We start from the raw sequence: 23,474 nt of genomic DNA, 5'->3' as shown, positions 1-23,474 counted from the left end.
GATTTTGGGATTTTGATTCTGGGTGCTGATTTTGGGTTCTGATTTTGGGTGCTGATTTTGGGTTCTGATTTCGGGTTCTGATTTTGGGGTTCTGATTTGGGTCTTGGTGCTGGCTGCCAATTTTGGGGTGCTGCTCTTGGGTGCCAATTTTGGGTCCCAGCTTTGGGTGCTGGGTGCTAATTAATTTTGGGTGTTAATTAATTTTGGGTGCTGATTTTGGGGTGTTAATTAATTTTGGGTTCTGATGAATTTCGGGTTCTAATTTGGGGTTCTGAACGCTAATTTTGGTATTTTGGGGTGCTGCTTTTTGGTGCTGGGCGCTAATTAATTTGGGTTGCTAATTCTGGGTGCTCATTAACTTCGGGTGCTGATTTTGGGGTGCTGGGCGCTAATTAGGGGCGCTAATTAACTTCGGGGTGCTGATTTCGGGTGCCAATTAATTTCGGGCGCTAATTGGGGGTGCTAATGAGCTAATTGGGGTGCTAATGAACTAACTGGGGTGCTAATGAGCTAATTGGGTGCTAATTACCGCATTCCGGTGGCGGGGCGCTCCCCCTTCCCCTCCCCCCCCCACTTTTTGGGGGCCTAGCCCAGGAGGAGGGGCCGGAGGAGGCCACGCCCCCGCGCGGCTGCAGCCAATCAGAGCCCGAGCTGCGGGAAGGAGGCGGAGCCAGCGCCGAGGGTAACCGGCCCCTCCCCCACCCCCAAAAACCCCCAAAGGGCCCCAAAAACCCAGAAGGGCCCCAAAAAACCCGAAAGGGCCCCAAAAACCTTTTGGGGCCACCAAAAACCCAAAAAGAGCCACAAAAAACCCAAAAAGAGCCACCAAAAACCTTTTGGGGCCACCAAATCTCCCCCTGGGGCCACCAAAAACCCAAAAGGGCCACCAAAAATCCTTTGGGGACACCAGAATATCCCTGGGGCCACCAAACTCTCCCCTGGGGCCACCAAATGTCCCTTTGGGGCCACCAGAAACACCCCAGGGTGGCACCAGGAGCGGCCCCTGATGTCCCCTGTCCCTCCTGCAGGGAATTTCTTCTACCTGAGCCTCCCCACGGGGCCCCCCCGAGCAGGAGGGGACACCGGGGACACCTCTGGGGACATTGGGGACACCCCTGGGGACACGGAGCTGATCCTGGGCACCCTGGAGGAGCTGCGGGGGAAACTGCTGAGCCTCAGGGTGAGTGACAGCGATGGGGACAGTAATGGGGACAGTAATGGGGACAGTAATGGGGACAGCTATGGGGACATTAATGGGAAACTGCTGAGCCTCAGGGTGAGTGACAGCAGTGGGGACAGCAATGGGGACACTGGGGACAGCAATGGGGACATTAATGGGAAACTGCTGAGCCTCAGGGTGAGTGACAGCGATGGGGACAGCAATGGGGACACTGGGGACAGCAATGGGGACAGCAGTGGGGACAGCAATGGGGACAGTAATGGGGACATTGGGGACAGCAGTGGGGACATTGGGGACAGTAATGGGGACAGCAGTGGGGACAGCAATGGGGACAGTAATGGGGACATTGGGGACAGCAGTGGGGACATTGGGGACAGCAATGGGGACACTGGGGACAGCAATGGGGACATTAATGGGAAACTGCTGAGCCTCAGGGTGAGTGACAGCAGTGGGGACAGCAATGGGGACAGTAATGGGGACAGCTATGGGGACAGTGGGACAGCTATGGGGACACTGGGGACAGCAATGGGGACAGTAATGGGGACAGCCATGGGGACATTGGGACAGCGATGGGGACACTGGGGACGGCAATGGGGACATTGGGACGGCAATGGGGACAGCAATGGGGACAGCAATGGGGACGTTAATGGGAACTGCTGAGCCTCAGGGTGAGACTGGGGACATCATGGGGGACATGGATGGGGCGGTGGGGACGTTAAGGGAGCCCTGGCACGGGGACACGGGGGGACGTGAAGGGGCTGGGGGGACACTGAGGTGTCCCCAGCGTGTCCCCAGCTGTCCCTGCCCCCCCCAGGCCATGGAAGTCGCTCACTGGCAGCTGCTGCACTCGCTGGGGGGGGGCAACGCCGCCGTCCCCAGCACCGTCCCCAGTGTCCCCAACAACGTCCCCAGTGTCCCCAACGCCCCCAGCGCCGTCCCCGGGCGCGCCCCGCCGCCCCCCAGCCCCCAGCCGCCCCCGGCCCCGCGGGGACACGGGGGACACGGTGGCACTGCCACCCCCGCTGGCACTGCCGCCCACGGCGCAGGTGAGAGCCCCGGGGCACCTGCAATGTCCCCTCTGTCCCCTCTGTCCCCTCCTGTCCCCTCCTGTCCCCTTGCCCACAGCACCGTTATTTCCCCCATTATTCCCACGTTAATTTCCCATTATTCCCCATTATTTCCCCACTATTTCCCCCATTTTCCTCCCATGTTTCCCCCATTATTTCCCTATTTTCCCCATTATTTTCCCCATTATTTCCCCACTATTTCCCCCATTATTCCCCCATTATTTCCCCATTAATTTCCCATTATTTCCCCCATTATTCCCCTGTTATTCCCCATTATTTCCCCCACTATTTCCCCCATTAATTTGCCCATTTCCCCCACTATTTCCCCCATTAATTGCCCATTTTCCCCATTATTTCCCCCACTATTTCCCCCATTAATTGCCCATTTTCCCCATTATTTCCCCCACTATTTCCCCCATTAATTTGCCCATTTTCCCCATTATTTCCCGCATTAATTTCCCATTTATTCCCCTATTATTCCCCATTATTCCCCTGTTATTCCCCATTATTTCCCCCACTATTTCCCCCATTAATTGCCCATTTTCCCCGTTATTTCCCCCATTATTTTCCCCCATTAATTGCCCATTTTCCCCATTATTTCCCCCACTATTTCCCCCATTAATTGCCCATTTTCCCCATTATTTCCCCACTATTTCCCCATTAATTGCCCATTTTCCCCGTTATTTCCCCATTATTTTCCCCATTAATTGCCCATTAATTTCCCATTTATTTCCCCACTATTTCCCCATTAATTGCCCATTTTCCCCGTTATTTCCCCCACTATTTCCCCCATTAATTGCCCATTTTCCCCGTTATTTCCCCCAGTATTTCCCCCATTAATTGCCCATTTTCCCCATTATTTCCCCCACTATTTCCCCCATTAATTGCCCATTTTCCCCATTATTTCCCCACTATTTCCCCCATTAATTGCCCATTTTCCCCATTATTTCCCCCAGTATTTCCCCATTAATTGCCCATTTTCCCCGTTATTTCCCCACTATCCCCATTAATTGCCCATTTTCCCCGTTATTTCCCCATTATTTTCCCCATTAATTGCCCATTTTCCCCATTATTTCCCCACTATTTCCCCATTAATTGCCCATTTTCCCCATTATTTCCCCCACTATTTCCCCCATTAATTGCCCATTTTCCCCGTTATTTCCCCCATTATTTTCCCCCTTCTCTTGCAGGCTCCGACGGCCCCGCCCACCTTTAACCCGGAGGGGGGGGATGGGCTGGAATTTCCCTCCCCCACCCCCCCCCCCGGAAGATTTTCCAGGGAATTCCGGCCGGGAGTTCCCCCCGGACAGCCGGACAGACGGACAAATGCACTTTGTTGGGAATTCCCCCTTTTTCCCCAAAAAAAACCCCTATAAATATGTACGTACGCCCCTCCCCCACGCTGTAAATACCCCCGGGTGTCCCCCCCCCGGTGACAATCGGGGGTGACACGGTGACAATCGGGGGGTGGCACCCCCAGAATCCCGGGATCCCCCCCCAAAGCCAGGTTTGCCCCCAGAATCCCGGGTTTCCCCCAAATCCCGGGTCCAATATAAATATTATAAATACAGAGCCCGGGGGGCGCTGGGAAGGATCCCCAGGCCTGGAGTCCTTTCTTGTGGGGTTTGGGGTTTCTGTGGGGTTTGGGGTTTCTGTGGGGTTTGTGTGGGGTTTGGGGTTTCTGTGGGGTTTTGGGGTTTCTGTGGGGTTTGGGGTTTTGTGTGTGGGGTTTGGGGTTTCTGTGGGGTTTGGGGTTTGTGTGTGGGGTTTGGGGTTTCTGTGGGGTTTGGGGTTTCTGTGGGGTTTCTGTGGGGTTTGGGGTTTCTGTGGGGTTTCTGTGGGGTTTGGGGTTTCTGTGGGGTTTGGGGTTTCTGTGGGGTTTCTGTGGGGTTTGGGGTTTCTGTGGGGTTTGGGCTTTTTATGGGACTGGCAGGGGGAGTTTAATAGGATTTGGAGGATTTTTTTATTGGGATTTGGGGGGTTTCAATGGAATTAAATTAAGTCCCCGTGTCCCCTCGGGGTCCTGGCAGCGAGGAGCGGTGGCACCTCTGGTGGCACATCCCGGTGGCACATCCCGGTGGCACCTCTGGTGGCACATCCCGGTGGCACCTCTGGTGGCACCTCTGGTGGCACCTCCCGGTGGCACCTCTGGTGGCACCTCTGGTGGCACATCCCGGCTGTCTGCAGTGTCACATCCCGGGTGTCCTCAGGGTCGGGTTCTCAGTGTCCCCAATGTCACAAGGTCAAGGTCTCGTCCTCGCTGTCCCCGATGTCCCATTCCAGTGTCCCCGATGTCCCCGATGTCCCCGTTGTCACAAGGTGAAGATCTCGTCCTCGCTGTCCCTGAGCGCGGCCGCCCGCGGGGTCCTGGTGAGGGGCCGGGGTCCCAGCCGGGCCCCCGAGGGGGGCGGGGCGGGCCGCCCCGCCCGGCCCGGGGCTGCGGGGACAGCCGGTGACAGCCGGGGACAGCCGGGGTGGCACTGCCACCGCCCCGGCGCCACCGCACCCCGGCTGCTGCACAGAATTTCTCCCCAGTTTCACCCCAATTTTCTCCCCAGTTTCACCCCAATTTTTCCCCCATTTTTTCCTGATTTTGCCCCAGATTTTCTCCCCCAGTTCCCTCCCAGTTTGCCCCATTTTTTTTCCTGATTTTTCCCAGATTTCCCCGGATTTTTCCCCAATTTGCCCCGGATTTTTCCCAGATTTCCCCCAGATTTTTCCCCCAGTTTGCCCCGGATTTTTCCCAGATTTTCCCCGGATTTTTCCCCCAGTTTGCCCCGGATTTTTCCCCCAGTTTGCCCCGGATTTTTCCCAGATTTCCCCCGGATTTTTCCCCCAATTTGCCCCGGATTTTTCCCAGATTTCCCCCGGATTTTTCCCCCAATTTGCCCCGGATTTTTCCCAGATTTCCCCCGGATTTTTCCCCCAGTTTGCCCCGGATTTTTCCCATTTCCCCCGGATTTTTCCCAGATTTCCCCCGGATTTTTGCCCCAGTTTGCCCCGGATTTTCCCCATTTCCCCCCAGTTCGCACCTGCAGCTCCGGCCCTGCAGCCGCTGCGCCGCCGCCTCCTTGCAGCGCCCGATCTCGGCGTCCAAGCGCCGCAGGAAATCCGAGGCCGAGAGGTCGCGCCGGGAGGGGCCGGGGCCGTCCCCGGGGCCGTCCCTGGGGCTGTCCCCGCCGCTGTCCCCGCCGGTGTCCCGGGAATGTCCCCGCCGGTGTCCCCGGGGCTGTCGCGCTGTCCCGGGATGAGCAGCGTGGCTCTCAGGAAGATGCTGTCCGAGGAGTAGAGGCGGTTGGCGCGCTGGATCTGCTCCATCTGCGGGATGGGACCGGGATGGGACCGCGATGGGACCGGGACAGAACGGGGACAGGGACGGGGATGGAACGGGACCAGTACAGGGATGGGGACAGGGATAAGGACACGGACCAGGACGGGCAGGCGAACCGAACCGGGCCAGCACGGGCCCGAGATCACCCCTGGGCACCCCCAGGGCCTTCCGTGCCCCCGGTGTCCCCCCGGTGTTCCCGGGGCCGCTCACCGTCACCCCGTAGCGCAGCGCCAGCCCCTGCAGGGTGTCCCCGGGCTGCAGGCGGTGCTCCCGCGGGGCCGCCCCGGCTCCGCCGCTCCCCGCCATGGCCCGCCCGGGGCTCCCGGCCCGGGGGTCCCGCCCGGGGGTCCCGCCCGGGGGTCCCGGCCCGGCCCCGCCGCTCACGGGGAGCGCTCGGCGCCGGGCCCCGCCGAACCGGCGCGGCCTCACGGCCCCTCCTGGGAGTTGTAGTTCCGCCCGGGCCGTCTCCGCCGCCATTCCCACAGAAGCTCCCCGGTCGAACTACAACTCCCGTCACACCGCGGGGTCCGCGCTGAGCGCTCGCTGATTGGTGGTTGCCCCCACCGGCCGTCCGCTGGGAAGCACTACCCGGAAGTGGCTGCGGCGGTTGCCATGGAAACCGCGGCCTAGCGGGGCCCGCCATGTCCTTTAAGCGCGACGAGAGCGACCCGGGACCGCTCGGGGCGCTGCAGGTGGGGCCGGCACCCCCCGGGACCCCTCCCCGGGCACCCCTCGGGCACCCCCGGCACCGCCAGGCCCAGCCCCGGCCTCCCCCGCCACGCCCGGCCTCACCCCCGGGCCGCGGCCTGAGCCCCGCGGGTCCCCCTGAGGCCTTCCCTGGGTCCCCTTTGCCCCCTCGATGTCCCCCCAACCCTTCCCTCGGTCCCTTTGTGCCCCCTCATCCTCCCCGGGGTGTCCCCAACTCTTTCCTGAGCCCCCCAGCCCTTCCCCGGATCCCCTCAGCCCTTCCCCGGATCCCCTCAGCCCTTCCCAGGGCTGTCCTCAGAGTGGCTTTGCCGTGAGGGGACGGTGTGGGCGCAGTTTGGGGATGGTTTGGGGACAGTTGAGTGACCGTTTGGGGACAGTCTGGTGCCGGGGGTGACCGTGGTGGCCCCCTGTCCCCAGAGGCGCCGCGTGGCCGAGCTGCTGGCCAGCGCCATCCCCGAGGACGAGGCGCTGCTGCTGCGCGATGGCAGGTGAGGGTCCCCCGCTGTCCCCCGCTGTCCCCGGTGTCCCCAGCGTCCCTCAGTGTCCCCTGTGCTGTCCCCAGGCTGGCGTGCTCGCTGTGTCCCCAGCGCCCCGTGTGTGACACTCTGCAGACGCTGCTGCTGCACCGCGCGGGCAGGAAGCACCTGGACAGTGAGTGCGGGTGGCCCTGCCACCTGGCCCCGTGTCACCCGACCCTGTGTCACCTGTACTGTCCTTTCACCCCATCCCTGTCCCCTCACCCTGTCCCATGTCCCTGTTCCCTCACGGTGTCCCCATGTCCCCTTTCCATGTCCCTGTCCCCTCACTGTCCCCTCACTGTCCCAGACCTGCTCCGTTCCTTCGGGCGGCCCCGCTGGCCCCAGGAGACCCCGCAGGGACCCCAGGTGACCCCGCAGGAGGCCCCGGGCGGGGCCCCAGGTGCGCAGGTGGGTGTGGCCGGGATGGGCGTGGCTCCAGGGCTGTGACACCAAGTGGGCGTGGTCTCTGTGGGTGTGGTTCAGTGTGGGTGTGGTCTCCAAGTGGGTGGGACCCCGTGGTCGCTCCCAAATGGGCGTGGCCTATGTGAGTCTTGTCTTTGGTGGGCGTGGTCTGTGTGGGTGTGGTTTCCATGGGGGCGTGGCCTCTGGGCATGTCTTAAGTGGGCATGGCCTGGTTGAATGTTATGTGGGTGGGCGTGGCTTGGGTGGGCGAGGCCTCTGGTGGGCGTGGCCTGCGGTGGGCGTGTCTCAGTGGGCGTGTCCCGCAGGCCCCGCTGCTGGCCCGGACGCGCCGCCTGGCCCGGAGCGCTCTGCTGAGAACGGCCCCGTACAACAGCTGCTGCAGGAGAGACAGGTGAGGAAATGGGGAAAACGGGCAAAAATGGGCAAAACCAGGGGAAATGCTGAGAATGGCCCGTACGCAGCAGCTGCTGCAGGAGAGACAGGTGAGGAAATGGGGAAACGGGCAAAATGGGCAAAACCAGGGAAATGCTGAGAATGGCCCCGTACAGCAGCTGCTGCAGGAGAGACAGGTGAGGAAATGGGGGAAACGGGCAAAAATGGGCAAAACCAGGGGAAATGCTGAGAATGGCCCCGTACAGCAGCTGCTGCAGGAGAGACAGGTGAGGAAATGGGGAAAACGGGCAAAAATGGGCAAAACCAGGGGAAATGCTGAGAATGGCCCCGTACAGCAGCTGCTGCAGGAGAGACAGGTGAGGAAATGGGGAAACGGGCAAAAATGGGCAAAACCAGGGGAAATGCTGAGAATGGCCCCGTACAGCAGCTGCTGCAGGAGAGACAGGTGAGGAAATGGGGAAAAACAGGGGAAAATGGGCAAAACCAGGGGAAATGAGGGGAAAACTGGGGGAAACAAGGAAAATGGGGAAGAATTGGGGTAAATGGGAAAAGATGGGGAAGGATGGGAGGAAAACAGGGAAAAAACAGGATCAGATGGGAAAGGAGCTCAGGGATACCAGGAAAAACCGGGAGCAAACGGGAAAGGCTGGGACAGGGAGCCAGGGACAGCGGGGAAAGCTCTGGGATTCCCAGGAAAGGGAATGTTTGGGGTCTCACCCGCTCTCGCTTCCCCCTCCCAGGACGAAGGGCAGCAGCTCCCGGGCCGGGATCCCCGGGATGATCCCAAAGAATTCCCAGACGCGGCCGGATCCGTCCCGGAGCCCCGGGAATTGCAGGAGCTCCGGGAATGCCGGGAATGCCGAGACGCCCGGCCCCGCGCGCACAGAGGGTGAGTGAGGCCCCGCCCGCCCATTCCGGGGCATTCCCGGGAATTCCGCGGCATTCCCGGGAATTCCGCATTCCCGGGACTCCCAGCAGCCCCGCCCTCGCTCCCCCAGGCGCTCCCAAGGCCGGGAAGCAGCGGGGCAGGAAAGGGAATTCCCAAAATCCCGAGGGGCCGAGCGCGGAGCGGCTGCGGATCCTGCGGCACCACCTGCACCTGCGCAGGTGAGTTGGGAGCTGGGCGTTCCGGGGAAAAATCCCAAAAATGTCTCACAAAAAATCCACACAACAGTCTCCCAAAATATGCCCAAAAATATCCCCGAGAATCCCAAAAAAAGCCCCCAAAAAATCCCAAAAAATCCAGAAAATCCCCCAACCCCGTTTCCCTGTGTCCCAGCCGGGGCTGGCTCCAGGATCCCGCTGGGAATTGGGTGAAGGACGGGAACGCCGAGTTCGACTCCGACGAGGAGGAGCCGCCGCCACTGCCACCAGCCTGACGTCCCCAAGTGTCCCCAAGCGTCCCCAGGTGTCCCCAAGTGTCCCCAGAGCCCCGGGAATAAAGTGGGAATTTTTTGGGACCGTTTTTGCACCACTTTTCCACTTTATTCCCAGCGGTTCCTGAGCTCGGGGCGGGTGCGGGGGAATTTTTAGGGTTTTTTCTGTTGGCGACCTGGGGGGAGAGAAAAGGGGGGTCAGGGCAAAGTCCCAGCCCTGGGGACACCTGGGGACGTTCAGGAGCTCCCTCCAAGGTGGGCTCAGCTCTGGGACCCCCAGGTGACACCTGGGGACCCTTGGGGACACTCCCAGAGCTCTGGGACACCGCAAACCCACTCTTGGGGACCTCTGGGGACATTGGGGACCCCCAGGTGACCCCGGGACACTCACGGAGCTCGTTGTTGCGGGTCAGGGCGGCGGCGGCGCGCGCCCGCGGGCCCTGCAGGGTGAAGGTGTAGCCGAACCTCAGCAGGGAGGGGCACTGCTCCAGCGTGGCTGCCATGGCCATCTCCACCGTGTCCCCCAGGCGCTGGCACTGCGGGGACATTGGGGACATTGGGGACACAGTGTCACTGTCACAGCCCCATCTCCACCGTGTCCCCCAGGCGCTGGCACTGCGGGGACAGCATTGGGGACACAGCGTCACTGTCACAGCCCCATCTCCACCGTGTCCCCCAGGCGCTGGCACTGCGGGGACAGCATTGGGGACACAGCGTCACTGTCACAGCCCCATCTCCACCGTGTCCCCCAGGCGCTGGCACTGCGGGGACATTGGGGACATTGGGGACACAGTGTCACTGTCACAGCCCCATCTCCACCGTGTCCCCCAGGCGCTGGCACTGTGGGGACAGCATTGGGGACACAGTGTCACTGTCACAGCCCCATCTCCACCGTGTCCCCCAGGCGCTGGCACTGCGGGGACATTGGGGACATTGGGGACACAGTGTCACTGTCACAGCCCCATCTCCACCGTGTCCCCCAGGTGCTGGCACTGCAGGGTTTGAGACAGGTCACTGACACCTCCCCTGCTGTCCCTGTCCCCCCTGTCCCCCCTGTCCCCACTGTCACCTGGTTGTCCAGGTGGATCTCACTCAGGGTGTGGCAGTACCCAATGGCTGCCAGGACAGTGTCCCTGTCCCTGCTGTCCCTGTCCCCATTGTCCCCACTGTCACCTGGTTGTCCAGGCGGATCTCGCTCAGCGAGGGGCAGCGCCCGATGGCCGCCAGCAGCCGCAGCATCCCCGCGCTGGTGATGAAGTTGGACTCGAGGTTGAGGCTCTGCAGGCTCTGGTTCTGCTCCAGCATCTCGGCCACCGCCTGGGGACACCCCGGTGCCACCACAGTGCCACCAAAATGGCACCGTGGGGACACTGCCCTTGGTGTCCCCGGGATGGGTGGACAGGCACGGGATGGACCCGTGCGGGGACACTTGGGGACTCACGTTGGCCACCAGGTCGTTGCTGCGCGTGGCCACCAGGCTGAGGCTGCGCACGTGGGTGTTGCTCTTGATGGCCTGGCAGATGGCCTCGAGCGTGGGGACAGGGATGTCCTGGGGACAGCCGGGGACACGGGGTCACCGTGGGCTGGGGATGTCCCCAGGGGCTCCGGGACAGGGATGTCCCCGGACACGGGGCTGGGGTGACACCCTGGGGACACCCTGGGGACAGGGATCCAAGTTCAGGGTTGCCCAGGCCCTCCTGGGGACACGTTGGGGACCGCTGGGGACCGTTGGGGACCGCTGGGGACGGTGGCCGCGCGGTGTCACCTTGATGTTGTTGAGGTTGACCTCGTGCAGCTCGGGGTCGTTGTCCTGCAGCCGCCGCAGCGTCTCGGCCACGTCCGTGGGGTTCGGGGGCTCGTCCGGCACCGGGCGGTACCGGTCCGGCTGCACCACGCCTGCCGCGGGGACGTGGGGACAGCGTGGGGACGGCGTGGGGACATGGGGACAGGGCTCAGGGACACACGAGTTTGGTCCCCAAATGCTGCCCCAACCATCCTGTAGAGGCACTTGTGCCCCTGTCCCTGTCCCATGTCCCTGTCCCCTCTCTCACTCACTGTCGATGTCCCTGTCCCTGTCCCCGTGTCCCCTCTGTCACTCACTGTTGATGCCCTGTCCCTGTCCCCGTGTCCCCGTGTCCCCTCTGTCACTCACTGTCGATGCCCCTGTCCCGTGTCCCCGTGTCCCCATTGTCACTCACTGTTGATGCCCTGTCCCGTGTCCCCGTGTCCCCTCTGTCACTCACTGTTGATGCCCTGTCCCTGTCCCGTGTCCCCGTGTCCCCTCTGTCACTCACTGTTGATCCTTCCCCCTGTCACTCCGTGTCCCTGTCCCCGTGTCCCTCTGTCACTCACTGTCGATGCCCCTGTCCCTGTCCCCGTGTCCCTCTGTCACTCACTGTCGGCCCCTGTCCCCATGTCCCCTCTGTCACTCACTGTCGATGCCCCTGTCCCCATGTCCCCTCTGTCACTCACTGTTGATGCCCTGTCCCGTGTCCCTGTGTCCCTCTGTCACTCACTGTCGATGCCCCTGTCCCTGTCCCCATGTCCCCTCTGTCACTCACTGTTGATGCCCTGTCCCGTGTCCCCGTGTCCCCTCTGTCACTCACTGTCGATGCCCCTGTCCCTGTCCCCATGTCCCCTCTGTCACTCACTGTTGATGCCCTGTCCCTGTCCCCGTGTCCCCTCTGTCACTCACTGTTGATGCCCTCGGTGTTGCAGATGTTCCCGCTGCAGATGGCGTCGTAGTACTGCTTGTTGCTCATCAGCGTGTACATGCCCAGGATGGCTGCGGGGACACACGGTGACACTGGGGACACAGGGGGACACAGGGCCCCGCTGTCCCCCCAGGGAGGTGGCACTGGGAGCCAAAGGTGGGGTCGGAGCTGCTTTAACTGAGGGGGGACCGAGTGTGACACTGTGGGACAATGTGTGTGGCACTGGGGGGTGTGTGACACTCAGGTGTGTGACAGTGACACAGGACAGGTGTGACACTCAGGTGTGTGACACAAGCACAGGTGTGCCGTGCTGGCCTGGTGCTCGGTGACGCTGTGACACGTGTGACAGCCCTCGGGGACAGCGTTACCCTCGGCCGAGGCCGTTCCTGGTGCCGCTCCCGGCCCCGCGGGGGTCCCGGCCTGCGCAGAGCCCGGCCTCGTTCACATCCCGTGGGAATCCCGTGGGAATCCCACCCCAGCCCCGCCGGATCCCAAACCCACAGAAATCCCGTGGGAATCCCACCCCAGCCCCGCCGGATCCCAATCCCACAGAAATCCCGTGGGAATCCCACCCCAGCCCCGCCGGATCCCAATCCCACAGAAATCCCGTGGGAATCCCACCCCAGCCCCATCCTGTACAGACCCCACCCCCATTCCAATCGCATCCATGTCCCCATCCCATCCCATCCCCATCCCAATCCCATTCCTGCTGTCCCCTCCTGTCCCCTCCCATCCCATCCCCATCCCTCTGTCCCCTCTGTCCCTGCTGTCCCCTCTGTCCCCTCTATCCCCGCTATCCCCTCTATCCCCGCTGTCCCCGCTGTCCCCGCTGTCCCCACTATCCCCGCTGTCCCCGCTGTCCCCTCTGTCCCCGCTGTCCCCTCTATCCCCGCTATCCCCTCTGTCCCCTCTATCCCTGCTGTCCCCACTATCCCCTCTGTCCCCGCTGTCCCCTCTGTCCCCGCTGTCCCCTCTGTCCCCGCTGTCCCCTCTATCCCCGCTGTCCCCGCTGTCCCCGCTGTCCCCTCTGTCCCCGCTGTCCCCGCTGTCCCCGCTGTCCCCGCTGTCCCCGCGCACCGGCGATGTCGCACATCTCGGCGTCGGTGGCCTTGGCCAGCGCCTCCTCCAGCTCCGGCTCCAGCGTCACCTGCTCCTCCCGCGGCAGCGCCGGCGCCGCCGCCTTGGGGACAAACGGCTTCCCTGGGGACAGGGGGACACGGTCACAGGGTCACAGGGAGTGCGGGGACACCGGGCAGGGGGACACCGGCCGTGGGGACATGGGGACACGGGGCATGTCACAGGGAACATGGCGACAAACGGCTTCCCTGGGGACAGGGACAGGGGACAAACGGCTTCAGGTGGCATCATCGGGGTGGCCTCATTGAGGCTGCGCTGCTGTCGCAGGGTTGTGACCATCCCGGGGCTGGCACTGCTGTCCCGGGGGGTGACACGGAAGGTGACACTGCCAGGGCTGGTGGCCGTGCCTGGGCCTGGCGGGGGCCCAGCTCGCCCAGGACACCCGAGCCGCTGGCGAGGCCGAGCTAAATATAAAATATACCCGAGCCTGGGGGCCCGGTCCGCTCCGTGTCCCCTCCGTGTCCCCTCCGTGTCCCCTCCGTGTCCCCAGCCCGTCCCCACGCTTTCCCCGCACTGTCCCCGCGCTGTCCCCGCGCTGTCCCCGCTGTCCCCGCTGTCCCCAGACCTTTTTTCTCGCCGGTGAAGGGCACCAGGTCCTGGCGCTCCTCGGCCTCCAGCGCCTGCCGCTCCAGGTGCTGCAGGAGCGCGTCCCGGTCCAGCGGGCCCGTGGGGCTCTTGTCGGTCTGATCGCGCTGGCGCAGCCCCGCGGGCAGCAGCACGTTCTGGGGACAGCGCCCGTGTCACTGCCCGTGGCACCGCCCGTGGCACCATCGCCCGTGTGGCACCGCCCGTGGCACCGCCCGTGTGGCACTGCCCGTGGCACCGCCCGTGGCACCGCCCGTGGCACCGCCCGTGGCACCGCCGCCCGTGGCACCATCGCCCGTGTGGCACTGCCCGTGGCACCGCCCGTGGCACCGCCCGTGGCACCGCCCGGGGCACCGCCGCCCGTGGCACCGCCGCCTGTGGCACTATCGCCCGTGGCACCGCCGCCCGTGTCACCGCCGCCCGTGGCACCGCCCGTGTCACCTCCTGTCCCCGCGCCCACCTCGGGGTCCATCTCGGACAGCTCGGCGTCCAGCTGCGCCAGCTCCTCCGGGGACAGCTCCTGCAGGATCTTGTCCTCGTCGATGTCGCGGTACTTCTCCAGCTCCTGCCGGTACGGCGTCATGGCCGCGGGGACCTGGGGACAGCGCGGGGACAGCGCGGGGACAGCGGGGTGGCACCGATGGGGACAGCGGGGTGGCACCGATGGGGACAGCGCGGGGACAGCCGGCGGACAGCAGTGGGGACAGCGCGGGGACAGCGGGGTGGCACCGATGGGGACAGCGCGGGGACAGCCGGGGGAAGCAGTGGGGACAGCGCGGGGACAGCGGGGTGGCACCGATGGGGACAGCGCGGGGACAGCCGGGGGAAACCGCGGGGACAGCGCGGGGACAGGGGGGTGGCACCGATGGGGACAGCGCGGGGACAGCCGGGGGACAGCAGTGGGGACAGCGCGGGGACAGCCGGGGTGGCACCGCTGGGGACACGGGGTGACCCCTTCGTGCCAGCACTGCCGGGCTCTGGGGACACGGGGGGACCTGGCCGTGCCACCCTCTGCGGGCGCAGCGCCTGGGGACACCGAGCACACCCCAGAAGTTGTCCCCAACCTTTGTCACCTGCCAGGGTCACATCGCGCTGCCGCCCCCCCGCCCGAATTGCGGCCCCGCCGGGGGTGACGGCAGGGACAAACCGCTCGCGCTGTCCCCAAATGTCGCGACCCCACGAGCGCCGCTCGCGCTGTGCCCAGAGCGGGGGGTGGGGACGCACCTGCCCCGCCCCCCCCGGAGCGTGGGAATTGTTGGGAAGCGGCTCCGGGATCCCCAAATTCCCGTGGCGGGAGGGGGGGGGGGGAGGTGACACCGCGGGGACAGCGCGGGGACAGCGCGGGGACAGCGGGGCCGTACCTGGGGCCGATCCCGAACGCTGAACCCGCGGCCGCTCCTAAAGCCCCGCGGCCGATCCCAAAGCCGATCCCAAAAGCCGGGGCCGATCCCGGAGCCCCGCGGCCGATCCCAAAGCCGATCCCAAAAGCCGGGGCCGATCCCAAAGCTCTGGGGCCGCGCGGGGCATGAGATCAGCGCTTTATTCGGGCCGGGAGGGGCGGATCCGCGTCCCGGCCCTTATCGGGAACGGGGGGGCCCCGCCCCGGCCCCAAAAACGGCCGGGGGGAAAGGGAGAGCGGATCCTTCCCCAGTCCTACAAACCCCGCAGAGCTCCGACCCCAAAACCGCCCAGGGGAAAAGGGGCATACAGGGAAAGGTGAGGGGGGCGCGGATCCTTTACAAACCCCACAAACCTCAAGGTGGCTTTGGCCCCACAAGCCCCGAGTTCGGGGGGTGAAGGGGGTTTGGACCCTCCCAAATGGGGTTTGGGGGAGCTGGGAATGAGTTTTGTGGGTTCTTCTGGAAAAGGGGATCCCATAAACTTTATTTTAGGCTTTTCTGGAGAAAGGAATCCCATATTATTGTAGGGTCTTCCGGAAAACAATGGGTTCATGAACCTTGTTTGTTGTAGGATTTCTTGGTAAAACGGCTCCCACCCCTTGTTTTTTGCAGGATTTCTGGAAAGGGTTCTGCAAACCTCTTTATTTATTGTAGGAACTCCTGGAAAAAGGGGCTCCCACCACCCCACACACACCAACCCCCAAATCAACTTTATTCCCTCTTCCAACACTCCTGGTGAACAGCGACCCCCAAAAAAAACATCCCATATCCCTAAATCCCACATCCCAACAGCCCAGCGCCCCAAAATCCCGGGATTTCAGGCGCTGCCAACACTTTGGAAAGGAGCCCCTCAACAAAACCATGACAGCTGTCAATCCCAGAATCCCAACACCCCAAATCCCAAATCCGGGATCTTGGGCACTGGGGACGCTCTGTTTGATGACGATTTTGTGCTGTTTTAGGAACATTCCCAAACCCCAAACCCCAATATCCCAAACCCCAGTTCCATCTCTCAGGCACTCAGGACGCTCTGTTTGATGACAATTTTCTGTTGTTTTGGGAAGGACACTCCCATACCCCAAACCCCAATATCCCAAACCCCAGTTCCATCTCTCAGGCACTCAGAACGCTCTGTTTGATGACGATTCTCTGTTGTTTTGGGAAGGACATTCCCAAACCCCAAACCCCAATATCCCAAACCCCAATTCCATCTCTCAGGCACTGGGGACGCTCTGTTTGATGACGATTCTCTGTTGTTTTGGGAAGGACATTCCCAACCCCAAACCCCAGTATCCCAAACCCCAGTTCCATCTCTCAGGCACTGGGGACGCTCTGTTTGATGACGATTCTCTGTTGTTTTGGGAAGGACATTCCCATACCCCAAACCCCAATATCCCAAACCCCAATTCCATCTCTCAGGCACTGGGGACGCTCTGTTTGATGACAATTTTCTGTTGTTGGGAGGCACCCGTACCCCCACCCCCCAATATCCCAAACCCCAGTTCCATCTCTCAGGCACTCAGAACGCTCTATTTCATGATGATTTTGTGCTGTTTTAGGAACATTCCCAAACCGCAGTTACCGTCAGGCACTGGGGACGCTCTGTTTGATGGCGATTCTCTGTTGTTTTGGGAAGGACATTCCATACCCCAAACCACAATATCCCAAACCCCAGTGCATCTCTCAGGCACTGGGGGCGCTCTGTGGGAAGCATTTTCTGCCGCCCGAAGGTGGCGTGCGTGCCGCTGAAGGAGATGAGCGTCGCGGCGCACTTGCCCGCGCGGCGGCTGGCGGCCTGGGGGTAGGCCCTGCAACAGAGGGCACGGGAACGGGGCTGGGCAGCACCGCGGGCTTGGCGCGTCACGGGGGTCCCTAAGGGATTTGGGGGGCTCCAAGGTGAGGGGTCCGATGGGGGATTTGGGATGGCCACGGTGGTGCCCAAAAGCGCAATTCCCAGGGGATTTGGGATCTCAACAAAACTGCAACTCCAATGGGGGACTTGGGTGGCCAGAAGGGGGGTCCTAAGGGATTTGGGGGCTCGAAAGGTGAGGGGGTCCGATGGGGGATTTGGGATGGCCACGGTGGTGCCCAAAAACCGCAATTCCCAGGGGATTTGGGATCTCAAAAACTGCAACTCCAATGGGGGACTTGGGTGGCCAAAAGGGGGGGTCCTAAGGGATTTGGGGGCTGAAAAGGTGCGGCTCCGATGGGGGATTTGGGATGGCCACGGTGGTGCCCAAAAACCGCAATTCCCAGGGGATTTGGGATCGTCAAGGCGGTGCCCAAGAACTGCGATTCCAAAGGGATTTGGGGCCTCAAAAACTGCAACTCGAATGTGGAATTTGAGATCGCCAAGGTGGAGCTCAAGAAATGTTTTTCCCATGAGATTTGGGGCCCAAAACCTGCTTTTCCATGGGATTAGGGGGTTCCAAGGTGAGAGCCCCAGGTTGGGATCCAGTGCCCAAATCCACCCGCCAAAACCGGGATTTTGGGATCTGGGAGCTCTGAGGTGCTGCCCAGCCGCTGTGGGGCAGCTCCAGGCCGGGATTTGGGGTTCTGGGGGCACTCACCCCTCCACGTCCACGGGGTCATCGCGGGGCTCGGGCAGGAGGGGCATGGTCAGGGACCAGTACCGGATCACGGGGCCCACGATCTTCCTCTTCTTCTGCACCTGCTTCTTCTTGTCGGCCTCCAGCCGCTCGTAGTTCTCTGGGGCAGGAGCAGGGGCAGGAACGGCTCAGTCCCACACAGGGACAGCACAGCGCTGCCAGCTCTGCTCCTGGGATCCTGGATCAGTTCTGGGCTCCTTGTGCCAGTCCCAGGGTCCCTGTCCCCGTACCCCACTGCAAATCCCAACCCCGTTCCCTCACCCAGGGGCGCAGGTTGATCTCCTGGGTGATCCTGGCCCATTCCCATTCCCAATCCCATTCCCAGTTTCCCATTCCCATTCCCAATCCCATTCCCAGTACCCAGGGAGCGCAGGTTGATCTCCTCGGTGATCTTGGCCTCCTCCAGCAGCTCCTCCTGGGTCAGGGTTCCCATTCCTATTCCCTCCCATTCCTCTGGACTGCACCTGGGCGCCTGCGGGGTGTGTCTCCTCGGTGGACTGCTTGGCTTCCTGCCTGCAGGCGATCGCCTGGATCAGGGCCTGGGACCCATCATAGCCCCTGGATCACCCAGAGATCCCATCCCAACCCCTGGAGAGCCAGGAGATCCCCCCTTGGATCCCATTGCCAGGAACGTCTGCCGGGTGTGCTCCGTGGTGGACTGGCGCGTGCTTCCTGCCTGCAGGGACGTGGATCAGCCTGGATCACCCAGAGATCCCTGGGATCCCATTCCTGGCCCCTGGAGAGCCAGGAGCTCCTCCTGGGGATCCCATTTCCAGCCCCTGGCTCACCCAGAGATCCCTGGGATCCCATTTCTGACCCCTGGAGAAGCAGGAGCTCCCCCAGAGGATCCCATTTCCAGCTGGGATCACCAAGACCCCGCTCCCACCCCATCCCCACCCCACTCCCGCCCCTCACTCACTGTCTCCCCCGTCCTCCTGCAGCTCCAGGGGCGCGGATTTCACCTCCCGGCTCCTCTGGGAGCCTCCCCGCGGCCCCTCGGCCTTCTTGGCCCGCAGGCTCTTGAGCGGCTCCTGCAGGGGAGGGAGGGCAAAAACCAGCGGGGGATGAGGGCCCGGGAGCGCCGGGACCGGGGGGATTCCCTGGAAAAGCCCCGGGAAGGGCTCGGGATCGGGGGGGTTCCCTGGAAAAGCCCCGGGAAGGGCTCGGGACCGGGGGGATTCCCTGGAAAAGCCCCGGGAAGGGCTCGGGACCGGGGGGATTCCCTGGAAAAGCCCCGGGAAGGGCTCGGTGCCCCGGGAAGGGCTCGGTACCCGGTAGGCCTTGGTGAGCACGCGGCGCCGCCGCCGGGGCTCGGCCTCGTCCTGCTCCGAGCCCGGCTCGTCGCCCTCGTCGATGTCGAAGTCCGAGTCCACCTCGTCATCGCTGTCAGAGTGATCCCCGCGGTACTCGTCATCCCCCGACTCCTGGGGTCGGAAACACGGGAATGAGAGCCGAGGGACGGGAATGTGGGACTGGGAACGGGGGACGGGAATGTGGGATTGGGAACTGTGGGGTGGGAATGTGGGATTGGGAACCGTGGGGTGGGAATGTGGGATTGGGAGCTGTGGGGTGGGAATGTGGGATTGGGAACTGCGGGGTGGGAATGTGGGATTGGGAACTGTGGGACAGGAATGTGGGATTGGGAACCGTGGGGTGGGAATGTGGGATTGGGAGCTGTGGGGTGGGAATGTGGGATTGGGAATTGTGGGGTGGGAATGTGGGATTGGGAGCTGTGGGGTGGGAATGTGGGATTGGGAATTGTGGGGTGGGAATGTGGGATTGGGAACTGTGGGGTGGGAATGTGGGATTGGGAATTGTGGGACGGGAATGTGGGATTGGGAATCGTGGAATGGGAATGTGGGATTGGGAACTGTGGGGTGGGAATGTGGGATTGGGAACTGTGGGACGGGAATGTGGGATTGGGAATCGTGGGACGGGAATGTGGGATTGGGAGCTGTGGGACGGGAATGTGGGATTGGGACTGTGGGACAGGAATGTGGGATTGGGAATCGTGGGGTGGGAATGTGGGATTGGGAACCATGGAACAGGAATGTGGGATTGGGAGCTGTGGGACGGGAATGTGGGATTGGGAATCGTGGGGTGGGAATATGGGATTGGGAACCATGGAACAGGAATGTGGGATTGGGAGCTGTGGGGTGGGAATGTGGGATTGGGAACCGTGGGATGGGAATGTGGGATTGGGAACCGTGGGGTGGGAATGTGGGATTGGGAACTGCGGGGTGGGAATGTGGGATTGGGAACCGTGGGGTGGGAATGTGGGATTGGGAACTGTGGGACGGGAATGTGGGATTGGGAACCGCGGGGTGGGAATGTGGGATGCTGGAGGGGTGGGGTGGGAATGTGGGATTGGGAACTGCGGGGTGGGAATGTGGGATTGGGAACTGTGGGACAGGAATGTGGGATTGGGAACCGTGGGGTGGGAATGTGGGATTGGGAACTGCGGGGTGGGAATGTGGGATTGGGAACCGTGGGGTGGGAATGTGGGATTGGGAACTGTGGGATCCCACTGGGTGCTCCCCGCGGGATTCATCATCCCCGGACTCCTGGGAATGGTGGAAATACGGGAATGTTGGCAATATGGGAACACGGGATTGGGATCCCCACAGACCCGTTATCCCGGGATCATCCACCCATCCCGCACATCCCGTTCCCGACCCCCGCACATCCCGGTCCCCGCACATCCCCGTTCCCCGGACATCCCCCGATTCCCGGATGATCCTCCCATCCCCGGACATCCCCGATCCCCGCACATCCCCGTTCCCCGGACATCCCGCTTCCCCCCGCATCCCCTCACGACTTCCCGCCTCACCCCCCGCTCCCCTCCCGCTTCCCGCCTCCCGCCGCCCCGCTCCCGCCGCGCCTCCCGCCGCCGCCCCGGCGCTGCGCTGGCCTCGTTGAAGCCGCCGTAGGTGGTCTGGTAGAACTCGTCCTCCTCCTCGGCCTGCAGCAGCCCCGAGAGGCGATTGCCGGCCGTGCGCCGCGGGGCGCGGCCCTCCGCCAGGCTCATCTCGGCGCTCGGCCCGCCCGCCTGCCGCCGCCGCGCCGAGACCCAGCGAGCGCCGAGCGATCGATGGGCGGGGAGAGAGACAGCGGCACCGCGCGGGGAGAGGGGGAACTGCGGGTGACGTCATTGTGCTCGGGGTGACGTCATTGTGCTCGAGGTAATGCCGTTGTGTTTTGGGTGACGTCATTGTGCTCGGGGTGGTGTCATTGTGTTTGGGATAATGTAATTGTGTTTTGAATGACGTCATTGTGTTCGGGGTGATGTCGTTATGATTGAGTGATGTCATTGTGATTGAGTGACGTCATTGTGATTGAGTGACGTCATCGTTTTTGGCGTAACGTCGTTGGGGAATTTTAGGGGTGTTTTGGGGGATTTTGGGTTTTTTTGGGTTTTTGGTTTGGGTGAAATAAACGGGATTTTGAGAAAAAAAAATTGGGGGTTTTTAAGGGGGAAAAACGGGGATTTTAGAGCAAAAAATGGGGATTGTTAGGGGACTTTTGGGGGGGTTGGGTGTTTTTTTTGGGGTTTTGGGGGGTTTTGGGGAGGTTCCCAGTGTTTGGGGTGACGTCATGGGGCGAGCAAGCAGTGACGTCATGTGACAGGGTGTGGGCACTCTGTGACGTCACAGGGTATAAGGGTTGTGCGGGGGCTCTGTGACGTCACCCGGTGCCAGGGCAGAGTTGTGGCTCTGTGACGTCATAGAGCAGAGGCATAAATGCGTAAGTCAGCAATGTGACGTCACAGGACGAGGACGAGTGTGCTCCCATGACGTCACTGATTTGGGGTGTGGCGCATAAGGGTGACGTAATTTGATGTTGTGCTCAATGTGCTCAGTGTGACGTCACTCCGCCCCACCCTCCGCCCGTCACGTGACGCCGCGGGGCCCAATGCGAGCGGGGGGAGGCGGAGCCGCTGCGGGAGCTGCGCATGCGCCGTGCGGGTCCGCCCGCGTGGCCCCCGCTGCCCCCATCGCCCGCGGCCGCGTGGGGCGCGCCGGGAGGGGCGGGGCTGAGCGCGGAAAGGGCGGGGTTTGGCACAGAATGGGGCGTGGCCACGCGCGATTGGTGGGGCTGAGCATGGAGGGGGCGGGGTGCATGGGGAAGAGGCGTGGCTTAGCCGAGAGGGGGTGGTGCCGTGCATTAAAGAGGCGGGGCTGAACAGCGAGTGGGCGTGTCTTTGCCCACATAAGCACCGTCCATATGCAGAGAGGGCGTGGTTTGTCCCGAAAGGGGCGTGGCCGTGTGGGCGGGGGCGCGGCCGGGCGTGGCGGGCGGGGGCGGGCTGAGGGGCGCAGCGCGCGCTCCAAGATGGCGGCGGCGGCGGCGGCGGGGCCCGAGTCCGGCGGCAGCAGCGGCAGCAGCGGCGGCCTCGGCGGTACCGGCCGGGAACGGCCCGGGGGCGGCCCGGGGGCGCGGGCAGGGCCCGGGGGGAGGGGCTGAGGGAGCGAGGGGAATGGGGGGCTCTGGGGGCGTGAGGGGAATGGGGCGGTCTGGGGGTTATGAGGGGGATCTGGGGGGTGTGAGGGGTCTGGGGGCGTGAGGGGCTGAGGGGGCTGCGTGAGGGTGAGCGGGCTCTGGGGGCGTGAGGGGAATGGGGCGGTCTGGGGGGGATCTTGGAGGTTGTGAGCGGAATAAGGGGGTTCCGAGGGCGATTTGGGGGTTCCGAGGGGGATTTGGGGGTTATGAGGGGGATTTGGGGGTTATGGGAAGGATTTGGGGGGTTCCGAGGGCGATTTGGGGGTTCCGAGGGGGATTTGGGGGTTATTATGAGTCTGGGGGCGTGAGGGGTCTCAGGGCTGAGGGGTTTTTTGGGGGATCTTTGGGGGTTTTGGGCGGGTTTAGGACTGGGAGACTCAGGGGGTCTGGAGGGTTGTTTCGGGGTGTAGAAGTTTAGGGATGATGGGGATTTTTTGGGGTCTTTAGGGTTTTTTTGGGGGAGCGTGGAACTCTGGGGCTGAGGGGGATTTTTGGGGTCTTTGTGGGGTTATTTGGGGCGGGGTGTGGGACTCTGTTGGGGAGGGGATTTGGAGCTTCCCGGGGGAATTTTGGGGAGCTTCCCGGGGGTGTCTGAGGTGCCATGGGGGGAGTCCAGCCCCAACTTTTCCCTGCAAAAACCGAATTCCGAGCTTCCCTTTCTCTACAAAACACCTGGGAATGCACTCGGGGGGGGCACCCGAGAGGCCCCAGAATTGCCAAAAATAAAAGATAAAAGGTGGGGACCGGGGCGGGGAGGGAGCAGCGCGTTGGTGCCAGGGAAATCCGATTCCCGTTCCCGTCCGGTGACTCACGGGGGTGGGAACGGCTCGCGGGGATCCCAAAATGCCAGAAAAACCCCAAAAAGGAGCCCGGGATGGGGCAGCAAAACCTCCCAAAATCCCAGAAAAACCCCAAAAGGAGCCCGGGATGGGGCAGCAAAACCTCCCAAAATGCCAGAAAAACCCCAAAAAGGAGCCCGGGATGGGGCAGCAAAACCTCCCAAAATCCCAGAAAAACCCCAAAAGGAGCCCGGGATGGGGCAGCAAAACCTCCCAAAATGCCAGAAAAACCCCAAAAGGAGCCCGGGATGGGGCAGCAAAACCTCCCAAAATCCCAGAAAAACCCCAAAAAGGAGCCCGGGATGGGGCAGCAAAACCTCCCAAAATGCCAGAAAAACCCCAAAAGGAGCCCGGGATGGGGCAGCAAAACCTCCCAAAATGCCAGAAAAACCCCAAAAGGAGCCCGGGATGGGGCAGCAAAACCTCCCAAAATGCCAGAAAAACCCCAAAAAGGAGCCCGGGATGGGGCAGCAAAACCTCCCAAAATGCCAGAAAAACCCCAAAAAGGAGCCCGGGATGGGGCAGCAAAACCTCCCAAAATGCCAGAAAAACCCCAAAAAGGAGCCCGGGATGGGGCAGCAAAACCTCCCAAAATGCCAGGAAAACCCCCAAAAGGAGCCGGGATGGGGCGCAAACCTCCCAAAATGCCCAGAAAACCCCAAAAGGAGCCCGGGATGGGGCAGCAAAACCTCCC

General features: G+C 62.6%; 5 protein-coding genes across 6 annotated transcripts in view; 2 read left to right on the top strand and 3 right to left on the bottom strand.

Annotated features, from left to right (window-relative positions):
- The window catches only part of ARHGEF11 (Rho guanine nucleotide exchange factor 11), a 52,387-nt gene extending 48,924 nt beyond the window's left edge, over nt 1-3,463 (top strand). The window contains 4 exon segments of the mRNA XM_030965104.1: nt 590-682; nt 1,029-1,180; nt 1,995-2,142; nt 3,438-3,463. Of these exon segments, the coding sequence (XP_030820964.1) occupies nt 590-682; nt 1,029-1,180; nt 1,995-2,142; nt 3,438-3,463 (419 nt within the window).
- Nucleotides 3,464-4,482: 1,019 nt separating this feature from the next.
- LYSMD1 (LysM domain containing 1) lies at nt 4,483-6,055 on the bottom strand. The gene is given in 4 exon segments (XM_030965103.1): nt 4,483-4,684; nt 5,280-5,424; nt 5,427-5,565; nt 5,789-6,055. Coding segments are annotated over 4 exon segments (753 nt in total).
- A 138-nt stretch (nt 6,056-6,193) lies between these two features.
- SCNM1 (sodium channel modifier 1) lies at nt 6,194-9,033 on the top strand. 2 transcript variants are annotated; one of them, XM_030965464.1, is made up of 8 exons: nt 6,194-6,270; nt 6,704-6,774; nt 6,849-6,937; nt 7,112-7,212; nt 7,533-7,618; nt 8,361-8,509; nt 8,619-8,727; nt 8,900-9,033. In XM_030965464.1, the coding sequence occupies exons 1-8, from the start codon at nt 6,220-6,222 to the stop codon at nt 8,997-8,999; spliced, it is 756 nt and encodes a 251-aa protein (XP_030821324.1). In that variant the 5' UTR covers nt 6,194-6,219; the 3' UTR covers nt 9,000-9,033. The 2 variants fall into 2 exon arrangements, with proteins under 2 accessions (XP_030821324.1, XP_030821325.1); XM_030965465.1 differs by lacking the exon at nt 8,619-8,727 and having other exon boundaries at nt 7,112-7,204; nt 8,900-9,028.
- A 30-nt stretch (nt 9,034-9,063) lies between these two features.
- Nucleotides 9,064-14,943, bottom strand: TMOD4 (tropomodulin 4). Its single transcript, XM_030965466.1, has 10 exons — nt 14,794-14,943; nt 13,893-14,027; nt 13,413-13,569; nt 12,788-12,910; nt 11,692-11,781; nt 10,762-10,892; nt 10,438-10,545; nt 10,170-10,313; nt 9,388-9,532; nt 9,064-9,172 (listed from the first exon to the last, which is right to left on the bottom strand). The coding sequence occupies exons 2-10, from the start codon at nt 14,013-14,015 to the stop codon at nt 9,150-9,152; spliced, it is 1,044 nt and encodes a 347-aa protein (XP_030821326.1). The 5' UTR covers nt 14,016-14,027; nt 14,794-14,943; the 3' UTR covers nt 9,064-9,149.
- Nucleotides 14,944-16,839: 1,896 nt separating this feature from the next.
- VPS72 (vacuolar protein sorting 72 homolog) lies at nt 16,840-20,493 on the bottom strand. Its single transcript, XM_030965467.1, is given in 7 exon segments — nt 16,840-17,541; nt 17,802-17,876; nt 18,039-18,106; nt 18,108-18,117; nt 18,361-18,472; nt 18,713-18,865; nt 20,353-20,493. Coding segments are annotated over 7 exon segments (678 nt in total). The 5' UTR covers nt 20,470-20,493; the 3' UTR covers nt 16,840-17,398.
- Nucleotides 20,494-23,474: the final 2,981 nt, after the last annotated feature.

Source organism: Camarhynchus parvulus, chromosome 25 (genome assembly GCF_901933205.1).
Source record: "Camarhynchus parvulus chromosome 25, STF_HiC, whole genome shotgun sequence".
Lineage (NCBI taxonomy): Eukaryota > Metazoa > Chordata > Aves > Passeriformes > Thraupidae > Camarhynchus > Camarhynchus parvulus.
The sequence above is the reverse complement of the archived record's forward strand: the minus strand, read 5'-3'. Positions and strand labels throughout refer to the sequence as shown.

What these genes read in the sequence shown, in the direction of transcription:
- SCNM1 (XM_030965464.1), top strand. Translation starts at nt 6,220, where the DNA reads ATGTCCTTTAAGCGCGACGAGAGCGACCCGGGACCGCTCGGGGCGCTG. An exon ending in GACCGCTCGGGGCGCTGCAG is followed by an intron (nt 6,271 to 6,703) that starts GTGGGGCCGGCA and finishes CCCTGTCCCCAG; the next exon opens with AGGCGCCGCGTGGCCGAGCT. An exon ending in CACCACCTGCACCTGCGCAG is followed by an intron (nt 8,728 to 8,899) that starts GTGAGTTGGGAG and finishes CCTGTGTCCCAG; the next exon opens with CCGGGGCTGGCTCCAGGATC.
- TMOD4 (XM_030965466.1), bottom strand. Translation starts at nt 14,015, where the DNA reads ATGACGCCGTACCGGCAGGAGCTGGAGAAGTACCGCGACATCGACGAG. An exon ending in TCAACCTCAACAACATCAAG is followed by an intron (nt 10,546 to 10,761) that starts GTGACACCGCGC and finishes GGCTGTCCCCAG; the next exon opens with GACATCCCTGTCCCCACGCT. An exon ending in GACCCGCAACAACGAGCTCC is followed by an intron (nt 9,173 to 9,387) that starts GTGAGTGTCCCG and finishes CTCTCCCCCCAG; the next exon opens with GTCGCCAACAGAAAAAACCC.